The sequence below is a fragment of the Amia ocellicauda genome, chromosome 5, assembly GCF_036373705.1.
Source record: "Amia ocellicauda isolate fAmiCal2 chromosome 5, fAmiCal2.hap1, whole genome shotgun sequence".
NCBI classification, from domain to species: domain Eukaryota; kingdom Metazoa; phylum Chordata; class Actinopteri; order Amiiformes; family Amiidae; genus Amia; species Amia ocellicauda.
Genome location: NC_089854.1, coordinates 11,622,472 through 11,636,882, shown reverse-complemented (window position 1 = coordinate 11,636,882; position 14,411 = coordinate 11,622,472). Strand labels below are relative to the sequence as shown.

At 49.6% G+C, this 14,411-nt stretch overlaps 2 protein-coding genes across 2 annotated transcripts in view; one reads left to right on the top strand and one right to left on the bottom strand.

The window, feature by feature from the left end:
• The first annotated feature begins 996 nt into the window (after window positions 1-996).
• Window positions 997-9,382, top strand: prss16 (serine protease 16). The gene is made up of 12 exons (XM_066705697.1): window positions 997-1,066; window positions 1,948-2,111; window positions 5,984-6,083; window positions 6,180-6,321; window positions 6,565-6,688; window positions 6,795-6,872; window positions 7,039-7,086; window positions 7,210-7,479; window positions 7,779-7,920; window positions 8,175-8,354; window positions 8,588-8,760; window positions 8,968-9,382. The coding sequence occupies exons 1-12, from the start codon at window positions 997-999 to the stop codon at window positions 9,022-9,024; spliced, it is 1,548 nt and encodes a 515-aa protein (XP_066561794.1). The 3' UTR covers window positions 9,025-9,382.
• Window positions 9,383-11,512: 2,130 nt separating this feature from the next.
• spred3 (sprouty related EVH1 domain containing 3) overlaps window positions 11,513-14,411 on the bottom strand; it is a 28,404-nt gene continuing 25,505 nt past the window's right edge. Inside the window, exons 6-7 of the mRNA XM_066705696.1 lie at window positions 11,750-12,835; window positions 11,513-11,680 (exon numbers count right to left, since the gene is read on the bottom strand). Of these exons, the coding sequence (XP_066561793.1) occupies window positions 11,513-11,680; window positions 11,750-12,835 (1,254 nt within the window). The remainder of the gene's footprint in view (window positions 11,681-11,749; window positions 12,836-14,411) is intronic.

Sequence of the window (14,411 nt, the reverse complement as noted above, 5' to 3'; positions counted from 1 at the left end):
AAGGTACAGTACAGTATAGTGACAGTGTGCTATAGTACAGTGCAGTACAGTATAGTGACAGTGTGCTATAGTACAGTACAGTACAGTGACAGTGTGCTATAGTACAGTGCAGTACAGTATAGTGACAGTGTGCTATAGTACAGTACAGTATAGTGACAGTGTGCTATAGTACAGTGCAGTACAGTGACAGTGTGGTAAGGTACAGTACAGTATAGTGACAGTGTGCTATAGTACAGTGCAGTACAGTATAGTGACAGTGTGCTATAGTACAGTACAGTACAGTGACAGTGTGCTATAGTACAGTGCAGTACAGTATAGTGACAGTGTGCTATAGTACAGTACAGTACAGTGACAGTGTGCTATAGTACAGTGCAGTACAGTGACAGTGTGGTAAGGTACAGTACAGTATAGTGACAGTGTGCTATAGTACAGTGCAGTACAGTGACAGTGTGGTAAGGTACAGTACAGTATAGTGACAGTGTGCTATAGTACAGTGCAGTACAGTATAGTGACAGTGTGCTATAGTACAGTACAGTACAGTGACAGTGTGCTATAGTACAGTGCAGTACAGTGACAGTGTGGTATATAACTCTTGTTCCTGTACAGAATTCAGATTTACACAGCACTGCTCATTAATGGTCTCTGGCGCCCTCTGCTGGCCAGAGTATAGTATAGCAGGACACACACACAAATATTGACACACATGTACACAGTCAAATTCTCTTAAGCACATACTGAAACACATACATAGTGACGCTCTCTCTCTCTCTCTCACACACACACACACACCTACAGAAACACACATTCTTTCCCACACTCATACACTGACACTTTCTCTTTCTCACACACACACACATTCACACACAGTATTAATACTCAGTGTGCTCAGAGAGACAGACAGACACAGAGGCCGGGTTACCTACACATCTCCGACCAACTACCTGCACAATGAAACGAACTGAAACAGAGCCCAGCTTTGATTGTACCTGTGCTCCCATGGCGCTGCTCACGGTCCGGTTCGGGTGTCTGCTGCTCCTGCTTTCGCTCCTCGGTCCGGTCCAGTCGGGTGAGTTCCGATTATCGATCAGCCAGACACGATCACCTGACTGATTATCGATGACACATCAGCGCAACGTCGCAAGTCTTTGGCGCACTGAGTTTACTCTGCCAGTATATCTCTTTATCACTCTCACTCTTTGCATAAATAAATACATACATTAAGAGAGATGGAGAGATGGAAATAGAGGGAGAGAGGGAGGAGTGAGAGTAGGTGTGAATTGAATGCTCATGTTACCTTGAGTAAGCGTAGTGTCCCACTGAGACAGATACTAATAATTATAATAAGAATATAATCTGATAACAACAATACTATTAATACGTCGTGTATCATACAACTACATAAACTCTGATGAAAGAACGAATTACATGAATAAATAATAGAAAGAATCAGTTTTCTCTCTTCCGTACACTGGCACTTATCTCCCCTTCTGTTGATCTATCTAAATATCCATCAATCAGTCAGTCAATCAGTCTATTGATCTCTCTAGCTGTATGTCTGTCTGTGTCTGTCTGGTATCAATCTCCAGGTGTATAGATGTGTGTGCATTTAAAGTGTCTGTCAGGCTATCTCTCAAATTCAGATTCAGAAATATGAGGGGAGCAAAAGACAGGAATAGTGAGACAAAAAGAAAAGTACATTTTAGAAAAGAAAGAAAGACAGCCGTGCCTGAGGAAGATGCATTCGAGGTCAGCGTCCCAGAACGGCAGAGATGCGTCCCGCCGGCGTGGCGTGGGTTCAGCGCTTGGCGTGCGCTTGCCTTGACACGAGATGCGACCACTCGTACCCTCAGCTTGTCCGATCAGCAGTATTAATAGTAAGAATAATCTCTCCAATGCCCCTACCTCCTTCCAACCACCCGTCCCCTCGCCCCGCTGCGGCTCTCTCAGGCCGGGTGCTCAGGCAGATACAGCAGCGTGTCCTGCTGACCCAGCGGCACAGAGTGAAGCAGCAGCTGCACAGTGTGGCGGCACGGCGCCCCCTGCTGACGGAGGGCCGCATCGCGCAGCCCCTGGACCACCTCGACCGGCAGAACAACCGCACCTTTAGCCAGGTACACTGCACTACAGTACAGTACAGTATACACTTACACTACACTGCACTACAGCACAGTACAGTATACACCTACACTGCACTACAGCACAGTACAGTACAGTATACACCTACACTACAGCACAGTACAGTATACACCTACACTACACTACAGCACAGTACAGTATACACCTACACTACACTACAGCACAGTACAGTACAGTATACACTTACACTACACTACACTACAGCACAGTACAGTACAGTATACACTTACACTACACTGCACTACAGCACAGTACCGTATACACCTACACTACACTGCAGCACAGTACAGTACAGTATACACCTACACTACACTATAGCACAGTACAGTACAGTATACACCTACACTACACTACAGCACAGTACAGTATACACCTACACTACAGCACAGTACAGTATACACCTACACTACACTACAGCACAGTACAGTATACACCTACACTACACTACACTACAGCACAGTACAGTACAGTATACACCTACACTACACTACACTGCAGCACAGTACAGTACAGTATACACCTACACTACACTACAGCACAGTACAGTATACACCTACACTACAGCACAGTACAGTATACACCTACACTGCACTACAGCACAGTACAGTATACACCTACACTACACTACAGCACAGTACAGTACAGTATACACCTACACTACACTGCACTACAGCACAGTACCGTATACACCTACACTACACTACAGCACAGTACAGTACAGTATACACCTACACTACACTACACTACAGCACAGTACAGTACAGTATACACCTACACTACACTGCACTACAGCACAGTACCGTATACACCTACACTACACTACAGCACAGTACAGTATACACCTACACTACAGCACAGTACAGTATACACCTACACTGCACTACAGCACAGTACAGTATACACCTACACTACACTACAGCACAGTACAGTACAGTATACACCTACACTACACTGCACTACAGCACAGTACCGTATACACCTACACTACACTACAGCACAGTACAGTATACACCTACACTACAGCACAGTACAGTATACACCTACACTGCACTACAGCACAGTACAGTATACACCTACACTACACTACAGCACAGTACAGTACAGTATACACCTACACTACAGCACAGTACCGTATATACCTACACTACACTACAGCACAGTACAGTACAGTATACACCTACACTACACTACAGCACAGTACAGTATACACCTACACTACAGCACAGTACAGTATACACCTACACTACACTACAGCACAGTACAGTATACACCTACACTACACTACAGCACAGTACCGTATACACCTACACTACAGCACAGTACAGTATACACCTACACTACACTACAGCACAGTACCGTATACACCTACACTGCACTACAGCACAGTACAGTATACACCTACACTACACTACAGCACAGTACAGTATACACCTACACTACACTACACTACAGCACAGTACAGTACAGTACAGTATACACCTACACTACACTACACTGCAGCACAGTACAGTACAGTATACACCTACACTACACTACAGCACAGTACAGTACAGTATACACCTACACTACACTGCACTACAGCACAGTACCGTATACACCTACACTACAGCACAGTACAGTATACACCTACACTACACTACAGCACAGTACAGTATACACCTACACTACACTGCACTACAGCACAGTACAGTACAGTATACACCTACACTACACTACAGCACAGTACAGTATACACCTACACTACAGCACAGTACAGTATACACCTACACTACACTACAGCACAGTACAGTATACACCTACACTACACTACAGCACAGTACCGTATACACCTACACTACAGCACAGTACAGTATACACCTACACTACACTACAGCACAGTACCGTATACACCTACACTACACTACAGCACAGTACAGTATACACCTACACTACACTACAGCAAAGTACCGTATACACCTACACTACACTACAGCAAAGTACCGTATACACCTACACTACAGCACAATACAGTATACACCTACACTACACTACAGCACAGTACCGTATACACCTACACTGCACTACAGCACAGTACAGTATACACCTACACTACACTACACTACAGCACAGTACAGTACAGTATACACCTACACTACACTACAGCACAGTACAGTACAGTATACACCTACACTACACTGCACTACAGCACAGTACAGTACAGTATACACCTACACTACACTGCACTACAGCACAGTACCGTATACACCTACACTACACTACAGCACAGTACAGTACAGTATACACCTACACTACACTACAGCACAGTACAGTATACACCTACACTACACTACAGCACAGTACAGTATACACCTACACTACACTACAGCACAGTACCGTATACACCTACACTACAGCACAGTACAGTATACACCTACACTACACTACAGCACAGTACCGTATACACCTACACTGCACTACAGCACAGTACAGTATACACCTACACTACACTACAGCACAGTACAGTATACACCTACACTACACTACAGCACAGTACAGTACAGTATACACCTACACTACACTACAGCACAGTACAGTATACACCTACACTACACTACAGCACAGTACAGTATACACCTACACTACACTACACTACAGCACAGTACAGTATACACCTACACTGCACTACAGCACAGTACCGTATACACCTACACTACACTACAGCACAGTACAGTACAGTATACACCTACACTACACTACAGCACAGTACAGTATACACCTACACTACACTACAGCACAGTACCGTATACACCTACACTACACTACAGCAAAGTACCGTATACACCTACACTACAGCACAATACAGTATACACCTACACTACACTACAGCACAGTACCGTATACACCTACACTGCACTACAGCACAGTACAGTATACACCTACACTACACTACACTACAGCACAGTACAGTACAGTATACACCTACACTACACTACAGCACAGTACAGTACAGTATACACCTACACTACACTGCACTACAGCACAGTACAGTACAGTATACACCTACACTACACTGCACTACAGCACAGTACCGTATACACCTACACTACACTACAGCACAGTACAGTACAGTATACACCTACACTACACTACAGCACAGTACAGTATACACCTACACTACACTACAGCACAGTACAGTATACACCTACACTACACTACAGCACAGTACCGTATACACCTACACTACAGCACAGTACAGTATACACCTACACTACACTACAGCACAGTACCGTATACACCTACACTGCACTACAGCACAGTACAGTATACACCTACACTACAGCACAGTACAGTATACACCTACACTACACTACAGCACAGTACAGTACAGTATACACCTACACTACACTACAGCACAGTACAGTATACACCTACACTACACTACAGCACAGTACAGTATACACCTACACTACACTACACTACAGCACAGTACAGTATACACCTACACTGCACTACAGCACAGTACCGTATACACCTACACTACACTACAGCACAGTACAGTACAGTATACACCTACACTACACTACAGCACAGTACAGTATACACCTACACTACACTACAGCACAGTACAGTATACACCTACACTACAGCACAGTACAGTATACACCTACACTACACTACAGCACAGTACCGTATACACCTACACTACACTACACTACAGCACAGTACAGTATACACCTACACTACAGTACAGTACAGTACAGTATACACCTACACTACACTACACTACAGCACAGTACAGTATAATACAGTTCACACACCTTGACCACACTGTACCATAACCCTCTCTCCCTCTCTCTCTCTCTCTCAGAGGTATTTTGTGAACCTTGAGTTCTGGCACCGCTCTGGTGGCCCAGTGTTCCTTTACATCGGGGGGGAGGGCACCCTCTCAGAGTACAGCGTTCTGGCAGGTCTGTCTGTCAGTCAGTCTGTATATCAGTCTGTCAGTCAGTCAGTGTGTAAGTCAGTTAGTCTCACTGTGTCCCTCTGTGTGTGTGTTTGTCCAGGTCACCATGTGTCCATGGCAGCTCAGCACAGTGCCCTGCTGGTCTCTCTGGAGCACCGATATTATGGCCAGAGCGCTGCCTCCACCCTGGATAACGACCAACTGGACACTGAGCGGCTATCACAACTGAGCAGCCAGCAGGCGTGAGAGTGATGGGGAGGGAAAGGGAGGGAGAGAGGGAGGGAGAGGAACAGGTGGAGGGAGGGAGGGGCAGGAGAGAGGGTAAGGCATAGATGAGGTTTAATACATAGATTGTAAACAGATATTTAAAGGCAGAGAGAGGGAGGGGGGAGAGAGACAGAGAGGAAACTAAAATTACCTTTTTTGCATCTCCCCCCTCCCCCTCCCCCTCTCTCTCTCTCTCTCTCTCTCTCTCTCTGTCTCAGTCTGTATGACCTGATGTTGTTCCAGCAGTACATCTGCATGCTCTATGGTCTGACTTCCAGAAACACCTGGATCAGCTTCGGGGGATCCTACGCTGGCAGCCTGTCCGCGTGGCTGAGGGGCAAGGTACTGACACCTGCACACTGACTCAATGGCACACTGACAGCACTGCACTGCTCTGTATTGTCCTGCTCTGCGCTGTGTTAATATCTCTCTGCTGTCTGTGCTCCAGTTCCCTCACCTAATCTACGGTGCTGTGGCCTCCTCAGCCCCAGTCAAAGCCCAGCTGAACTTCACTGAGTACAACAAGGTATTACTGGGGAGGCAGTGCTAAAACACACAGACACACAAAGACACCCTGACAGACACCGACACACACTGAGATCTTGATACACGGACACACAGTGAAACACACTGAGACACGCAGGAGGGCTCACAACACCTTTTCTCTGACACAGCGCCGTTGTTTTTTTCAGGTTGTGGCCAAGAGCCTCAGCAACCCTGTGGTGGGAGGATCTGACCAGGTGAGACCGTTCGTCCATCTGTCTGTCCACCTGTGTGAGTCTGTCTGTCCGTATGTGTCTGTGAATATCCATATTTCCCCCTCTCCCTTCCCCTCTCTCTCTCCCCGTCTCTCTGTCTCTCAGTGTGTGTTGGCGGTGAGACAGGCTTTCTCAGTGCTGGACTCGGCTCTGCGCTCCGGCCGCCTGTCCTCGGTGGCCACGGATTTCCAGAGCTGCACGGCGCTGTCCGACCCCGCTGACCGTCGCGAGCTGCTGTCCAGCCTGGCAGGCATTGCCATGGGCGCGGCGCAGTACGACGGGCAAGGGGTGCCGCTGAGCATCGCCCAGGTCTGTGCCATCATGGGAAATTCCAGCTCTGCAGATGCCTACACCCGCCTGGCACAGCTCGCTCAGGTACTGACGCCCACTGCACGGTACTATAAACATTGTCAGCTGTAAGCATTGTACTACACTACATTGTACTGTAAACACTGTACTATCAACACTATACCACACTATACTGCACTGTGCTGTACTATAAACACTCTACAACACGATACTGCACTGAACAATGTACTACAAACACTGCACTCCACTGCAAACACTGTACTACACACATTCCATAACAATACACACACTGTACAGCACTGTGCTCTGCACTACTCACACTCTACTCCTTGACTACTCAGACTCTCTCCCTCTCCCGTCCCCAGGCGTACCTGCAGCAGGTGGGGGAGCCCTGTCTGTGGTCGTCCTTCCAGCAGCGGCTGTCTGAGCTGCAGGACATCAGGCTGCAACCCGGCGGTGTGGGGGAGAGGCAGTGGAGCTACCAGACCTGCACTGAGTTTGGATACTGTGAGGCCCAAACAGCACGATACTGTTTACAAACCAGTCACTATATAATACACAGTACAGATCAGCCACTGTTTAATATACTGTACAGATCAGTCACTATATAATATACTGTACAGACTAGTCAATATACACTATGTACTGACCAGTCACTATATAATATACTGTGGGTCCAATACCTGTTTGTCTGTGTCTGTCTTTGTGCGTTTCTCTCTCTCTCCCTGTCCATCTCTCTCTCTCTCTCTTTCTCTTTCCAGACCAGTCCTGTGAGGACCCCAGCTGTCCGTTCTCCCCCCTGCTGACCCTGCAGGCTCAGACTCAGCTCTGCCCCCTGGTGTTTGGTGTCAGTGAGGACAGGCTGGCCAGTGCAGTGCAATTCACCAACAGCTACTATGGCTCTGACAGCCCAGCCACTTACAGAGTACTGTATGTCAACGGTGAGAGGGAGGCAGAGTAAAGAGGGGTAAAGGAGAAGAGTGTAGAAAGAAGGGGTGGAGGGATGGAGTAGGGTAGGGGCAGATGGTGTAAAAGGGAGAAGGGTAATGTGGGAGCGTGGAAAGGAGAGAGAGAGAGAGAGAGAGAAAGGGAGAGGTAAAACTGCAGCTCAGAGAACAATGTGTCAATCTTGTCCTCCTCTCATCTTCATCTCTCCTCCCCATCTCTCTCTCAGGTGATGTGGACCCCTGGCACGTGCTCAGTGTCCTCCCTGGCAGCAGCTGCTGTGGAGGAAGAGGGGGCGGGGGGGAGGGCAGCCTGGCCCTGCTGATACCTGGAGCCTCACACTGCGCAGACATGGCCCCCCCCTACCTCACCGACCCCCCGGCACTCCGAGAGGCACGACAGGTGAGTGACGGAGAGAGAGAGAGAGCAAGGGAGACACGGAGGGAGAGGGGGACCAGGAGGAGAGTTGGGGGTGAGTGAGACAGGGAGAGGAGGATGAGCGAGTGGGGGGAAGGAGAGAGAGAAACACAGAGAGGGACAGAGAGAGAGGGGATTGAGAGAGAGCAACAGCGAGAGACAGTGAGTGACCCTTTTGGTCTGTTTGTACAGGAAATCGAGAATCACGTTGCCAATTGGCTGAATGCGGCAGAGCTGGAGGCCATCTGACACTGAGGAGCCAATGGGACTGCAGCATTGGAAGCTTTAACCCAGCAATACAACACTGAATGATCAGATTACTCTAAGCTTGTCATTTTTATATGTATCTATATACCTCTGGCTGTACTGACTGACACTGACACATATACACTGTTGCACCAATGTACTGACACACAATGATACAGTGAATTCTCATGAACACACAAAACCCCACACACACACTGACAAACTGACACACATATACACAGATACACACAAACACATATATGTAGCAACTTCACCTGGGCTTGTTTAGACTGTTACAGGCTACACGTTATTCTCCTTTTTTAAGCAATACATCACTCTTAATTAGGACGCTTGGTATTAAAAAGACAAAACATTAAATGTATTTTTCTCAATGACACTGACTTTCTTGGTTGTGTTTTGTCTGTCTCTGTTTAATTCCCCTCTCCTCGGGCCTTTCTGCTTTCACCTCTCCTCCTCTCTCTCTCCTCTCTACTCTCCCATTTCCTGTCCTCTCCCTTCCTCTCCCCACATCTCCTCTCCTCTCTCCCATCTCTCTCTCTCCATCCCACATTCAGAGGTAGCAAGAAGACTCAACAGTGCCGAGTTTCATTAAAATATAGAGTCAGGGTTTTAATTACAATAGAAACCCACAATATTTAACACCTTCCAGTAGCACATTGGCACAAATTCAGAAAATCAAACGACAGCACAGAAACCAGCAACCAAACCAAACCAGGTCTCAAGAGGAACTAAATAAACAATAAATAAATAAATAAATAAATAAACAAACAAACAATTAAATAAACAAATATATAAATTACCTTTAAATTTTTTACCAACTGATTAAAAAAAATCTGATATTACATTAAGCCACACCTTGGCAAAAATAAATAAATAAATGATAGAAAAATAATAATAACCGCAACCAGTATTCCCATCAATAAATTAATTAATTAATTAACAGAATGAATTTGTAACATTAAGAACATAATTACAGAACCCAGAAGAGAATCGTTAACAGACAGTTAAAATCAAAAGGCACATTAATTAAGATATCAGGGAGAGGAGCAGGGGCAGGGAGCTGGGGCTGTTACACTGATCTACACAATGTGGTTGTCAGTATGTGTATATCAGGGTGTGTATTTGTAGTGGTGTGTGTGTCAGTGTGTCTAGATGTGTGAGTGTATATCAGGGACGAGTGTGTGCATCAGTGTGTTTGTGTGCGTTACTGTGCATCAGTGTGTCTATCAGTTTGTGTGTCAGGATGTCAGTGTGCGTAGCAGTGTGAGAGTGTGTGAGTGTGACCATAATTGTCTGGGGCAGTATGCGAGTGTATGCATCAGTGTATCAATGTGTGTGTAAACGTGCGTGTGTAGAATTGTGTGCAAGTGTGGGAGTGTGTGTAGAGCTGTGTGTTTATCAGTGTGTGTGTATATCATTGTGTTTGTGTTCCAGTGTGTATGTGTACTAGTGTGTGTGGCAGTGTGTGTGTTGGGAGAATGTGGAGCAGTGGTGAATGGGGGGGGGGGCTCACTTCAGACAGTCTCAGCCTTGACAAGATTGGGGTGGGGGAGCAGGAGTGACAGAAGGCATGGGGGAGGGCTGGATTCGGGGCCCATGATTGAAATGCCATCTCTCCCCATGAAAAGCATCTCAGACTTCGTCGTCCTCTGTCCGCCAATACTGACCATTAATACCGATCCTGTTTCTTATATCGAGGGAAGCCAGTCCCTATTCAATATACAGCACAGACCAGTCCCTGTACAATATACTGCACAGACCAGTCACTACACACTGAATACAGACCAGTTACTATACAATATAGTGTACACACCAATCTCTATACACTGGGTAGAAACTCGTCCCGGTGCTCAGCACACTGTACCAGTCATTCTGTTACATATCCATTTCCTACTACAGTTGCAGGATCCCAGAAGGCAAGGGTCACCCCAGACCCCCCTCAGTGCAGCACGCAGCCAGCTGTCTGTTACACAGCTGTCATGTAACTCAATGTCCCCTTGTGGACACCTCAGGACCCCCAGCTACATATGCACACACACACACACAGGCACACACACTCACACAGACACGTACAGATACGCACCCACACACACACACACACACACACTGACATACTGACACTCAGACAGACAGTCACACACCCACAGACACAGGCACACACAGATACATGTCACATCACTGACATACTCACAGACACACACACACACACAGGGCCCTTCCTGTAGTGCCCTCCCTCCCTCTCCAAGATGAGACCTAGAGCCCACCCTCTCTCAGGTCCCCTCTGATATTCCACCCTAAAGATCACCACCCCACCCCCACATCCCCACACCCCCACAGCTCCCTCCACCACTGCCCTGTTGAGTGCCCTACCACTGCACTCCTCCTCCATCTCCTCTCCCACAGTTACCCCAGGCAGTACCCCCCGATCCCTTCCCCCCAAGCCCCAACCCTGCCGCCCCCCCCCCCACACTCACCGTAGGGCTTTATGCCTGCCCCCACAGCAGCCGCACAGTTCCCCGCAGCGCAGACACCCTCGCAGGGGCAGATACAGACACATGCAGGGCACCACCACGGACAGGGCGAGCACAGCCAGCCAGCGCGCCAGGCACAGGGGGTGGGGGCGGCAGCGACATCCGCCCTGCCCCCCGCCCCTGTCGTCGCCCCCCCCCAGTCCCCCCCCGCCACCTCCCGTCGCCCCTGCCCGGACCCCTCCGCTGGCGTCGTCCTCGCAGGAGCAGGGTTCCCAGAAGTCCCCCTCGGAGTCTGACATGCAGTGATACAGCAGTGTCTCTGCGCACCACACGCAGGTCCAGCGGCGCAGGCAGCGCAGGGCGGGGTCTGGGGCATCACGGCAACGGCCCCGCCCGTTCTCCGAGGGGTGGAACACGGCGCGGCAGTACACGCAGTGCGAGGGGGAGGCGGGCAGGGGCGGCGACGTGGACGAGGGAGGGGCTGAGGTGGGGGCAGGAGGGTGGGGGTGGAGGTGATGAGAGCCGGGGCTGGGGGTGGGAGAGCCGCCGCGGCAGCAGGGGCAGCAGCAGGGGCAGCAGCACGGGCAGCAGGGGTAGAAGGCTGGGGCGCCGATACAAGCTGTGGCCGAGGAAGAGGAGGAGGAGGAGGAGGAAGAGGAGGAAGAGGTGGGCACGGTGGCAGACAGGGGACACGCCGACGAAGCCGTTGTGGGGGCCCGCTCCAGGGAGGAAGATACCCCCCCCAGCCCCAGCCCCACACACTCCCCCCCTTTCCCTACCCCCCCACCTCCCCTCTCTCTTTGTTGCCGAGTCCGTGAGGGGCAGTGCGCCGGCTTGGGGGGGGCGTGGAGGCAGCAGGGAGATGGGGAGGGGGAGCCCTTGCCGGGGGGCGGGCAGTGGTGCGTGTGGTGGTGGTGGTGGTGGTGGTGGTGTGGCCCACCGATGCCCAGCCCAGGGGACACCGTGGCCCCAGTCAGCTCCTTCTCGAAGCGCACCACGCACAATTCCGTCTTGTCCAGTGATGAGCCCATGACCCCAGTGACCCCGCCGACCCCCCCCAGAGCCAGTGTCCGAGCTGTACCCGCCCGTCTGTAGTCCTCGTAGCCTTTTGATCCCCACAGGTCCTTACAGGGGTCGACAGAGCGCAGGTCCTGCTCCTCCAGCAGAGTGGGGGATAGAGGGGGAGGGGCGGAGGGAGGAGTGCAGGGAGGAGGGAGAGGAGGGGGGGGTAGGGGAGGTGGCAGTGGGGCAGGAGGAGGAGGCTGGGGGGGCGTCAAGGAGGGGGTCACTCGAGGGGGCGGCTGGAGAGGCCGAGTGTGGATCTGAGAGAGAGGGAGGGAGAGAGATAAGAACAGTTATATAAAACCAACTACATTCGTACATATTCGATCATCTTAAAAGAATACTTGCTCAGTATTGGTAACTTCAAACTGGACTATAGTATATTATAGTATAGAGCCCAGACTGGAGCCAGCGCTGTGTGGACTATAGTATAGTATAGAGCCCAGACTGGAGCCAGCGCTGTGTGGACTATAGTATAGTATAGAGCCCAGACTGGAGCCAGCGCTGTGTGGACTATAGTATAGTATAGAGCCCAGACTGGAGCCAGCGCTGTGGGGACTATAGTATAGTATAGAGCCCAGACTGGAGCCAGCGCTGTGGGGACTATAGTATAGTATAGAGCCCAGACTGGAGCCAGCGCTGTGGGGACTATAGTATAGTATAGAGCCCAGACTGGAGCCAGCGCTGTGTGGACTATAGTATAGTATAGAGTCCAGACTGGAGCCAGCGCTGTGGGGACTATAGTATAGTATAGAGCCCAGACTGGAGCAAGCGCTGTGTGGACTATAGTATAGTATAGAGTCCAGACTTGGAGCCAGCGCTGTGTGGACTATAGTATAGTATAGAGCCCAGACTGGAGCCAGCGCTGTGGGGACTATAGTATAGTATGAAGCCCAGACTGGAGCCAGCGCTGTGGGGACTATAGTATAGTATAGAGCCCAGACTGGTGCCAGCGCTGTGTGGACTATAGTATAGTATAGAGCCCAGACTGGAGCCAGCGCTGTGTGGACTATAGTATAGAACCCAGACTGGAGCCAGCGCAGTGTGGACTATAGTATAGTATAGAGTCCAGACTGGAGCCAGCGCTGTGGGGACAATAGTATAGTATAGAGCCCAGACTGGTGCCAGCGCTGTGTGGACTATAGTATAGTATAGAGTCCAGACTTGGAGCCAGCGCTGTGTGGACTATAGTACAGTATAGAGCCCAGACTGGAGCCAGCGCTGTGGGGACTATAGTATAGTATAGAGCCCAGACTGGTGCCAGCGCTGTGTGGACTATAGTATAGAGCCCAGACTGGAGCCAGCACTGTGTGGACTATAGTATAGTATAGAGCCCAGACTGGAGCCAGCGCTGTGGGGATTATAGTATAGTATAGAGCCCAGACTGGAGCCAGCGCTGTGGGGACTATAGAATAGAGCCCAGACTGGAGCCAGTGCTGTATGGACTATAGTATAGAGCCCAGACTGGAGCCAGCGCTGTGTGGACTATAGAATAGAGCCCAGACTGGAGCCAGCGCTGTGTGGACTATAGTATGGTATAGAGCCCAGACTGGAGCCAGCGCTGTGTGGACTATAGTATAGTATAGAGCCTAGACTGGAGCCAGCGCTGTGTGGACTATAGAATAGTATAGAGCCCAGACTAATGCCAGCGCTGTGTGGACTATAGTATAGTATAGAGCCCAGACTGGAGCCAGCGCTGTGGGGACTATAGTATAGTATAGTATAGAGCCCAGACTGGAGCCAGCGCTATGGGGACTATAGTATAGTATAGAGCCCAGACTGGTGCCAGCGCTGTGTGGACTATAGTAAAGTATAGAGTCCAGACTTGTAGCCAGC

Coding starts and splice junctions, on each gene's coding strand:
- prss16 (XM_066705697.1), top strand. CDS start 997: ATGGCGCTGCTCACGGTCCGGTTCGGGTGTCTGCTGCTCCTGCTTTCG. Junction 7,480..7,778: donor GCCTGGCACAGCTCGCTCAG/GTACTGACGCCC, acceptor TCCCGTCCCCAG/GCGTACCTGCAGCAGGTGGG. Junction 8,355..8,587: donor CAGAGTACTGTATGTCAACG/GTGAGAGGGAGG, acceptor TCTCTCTCTCAG/GTGATGTGGACCCCTGGCAC.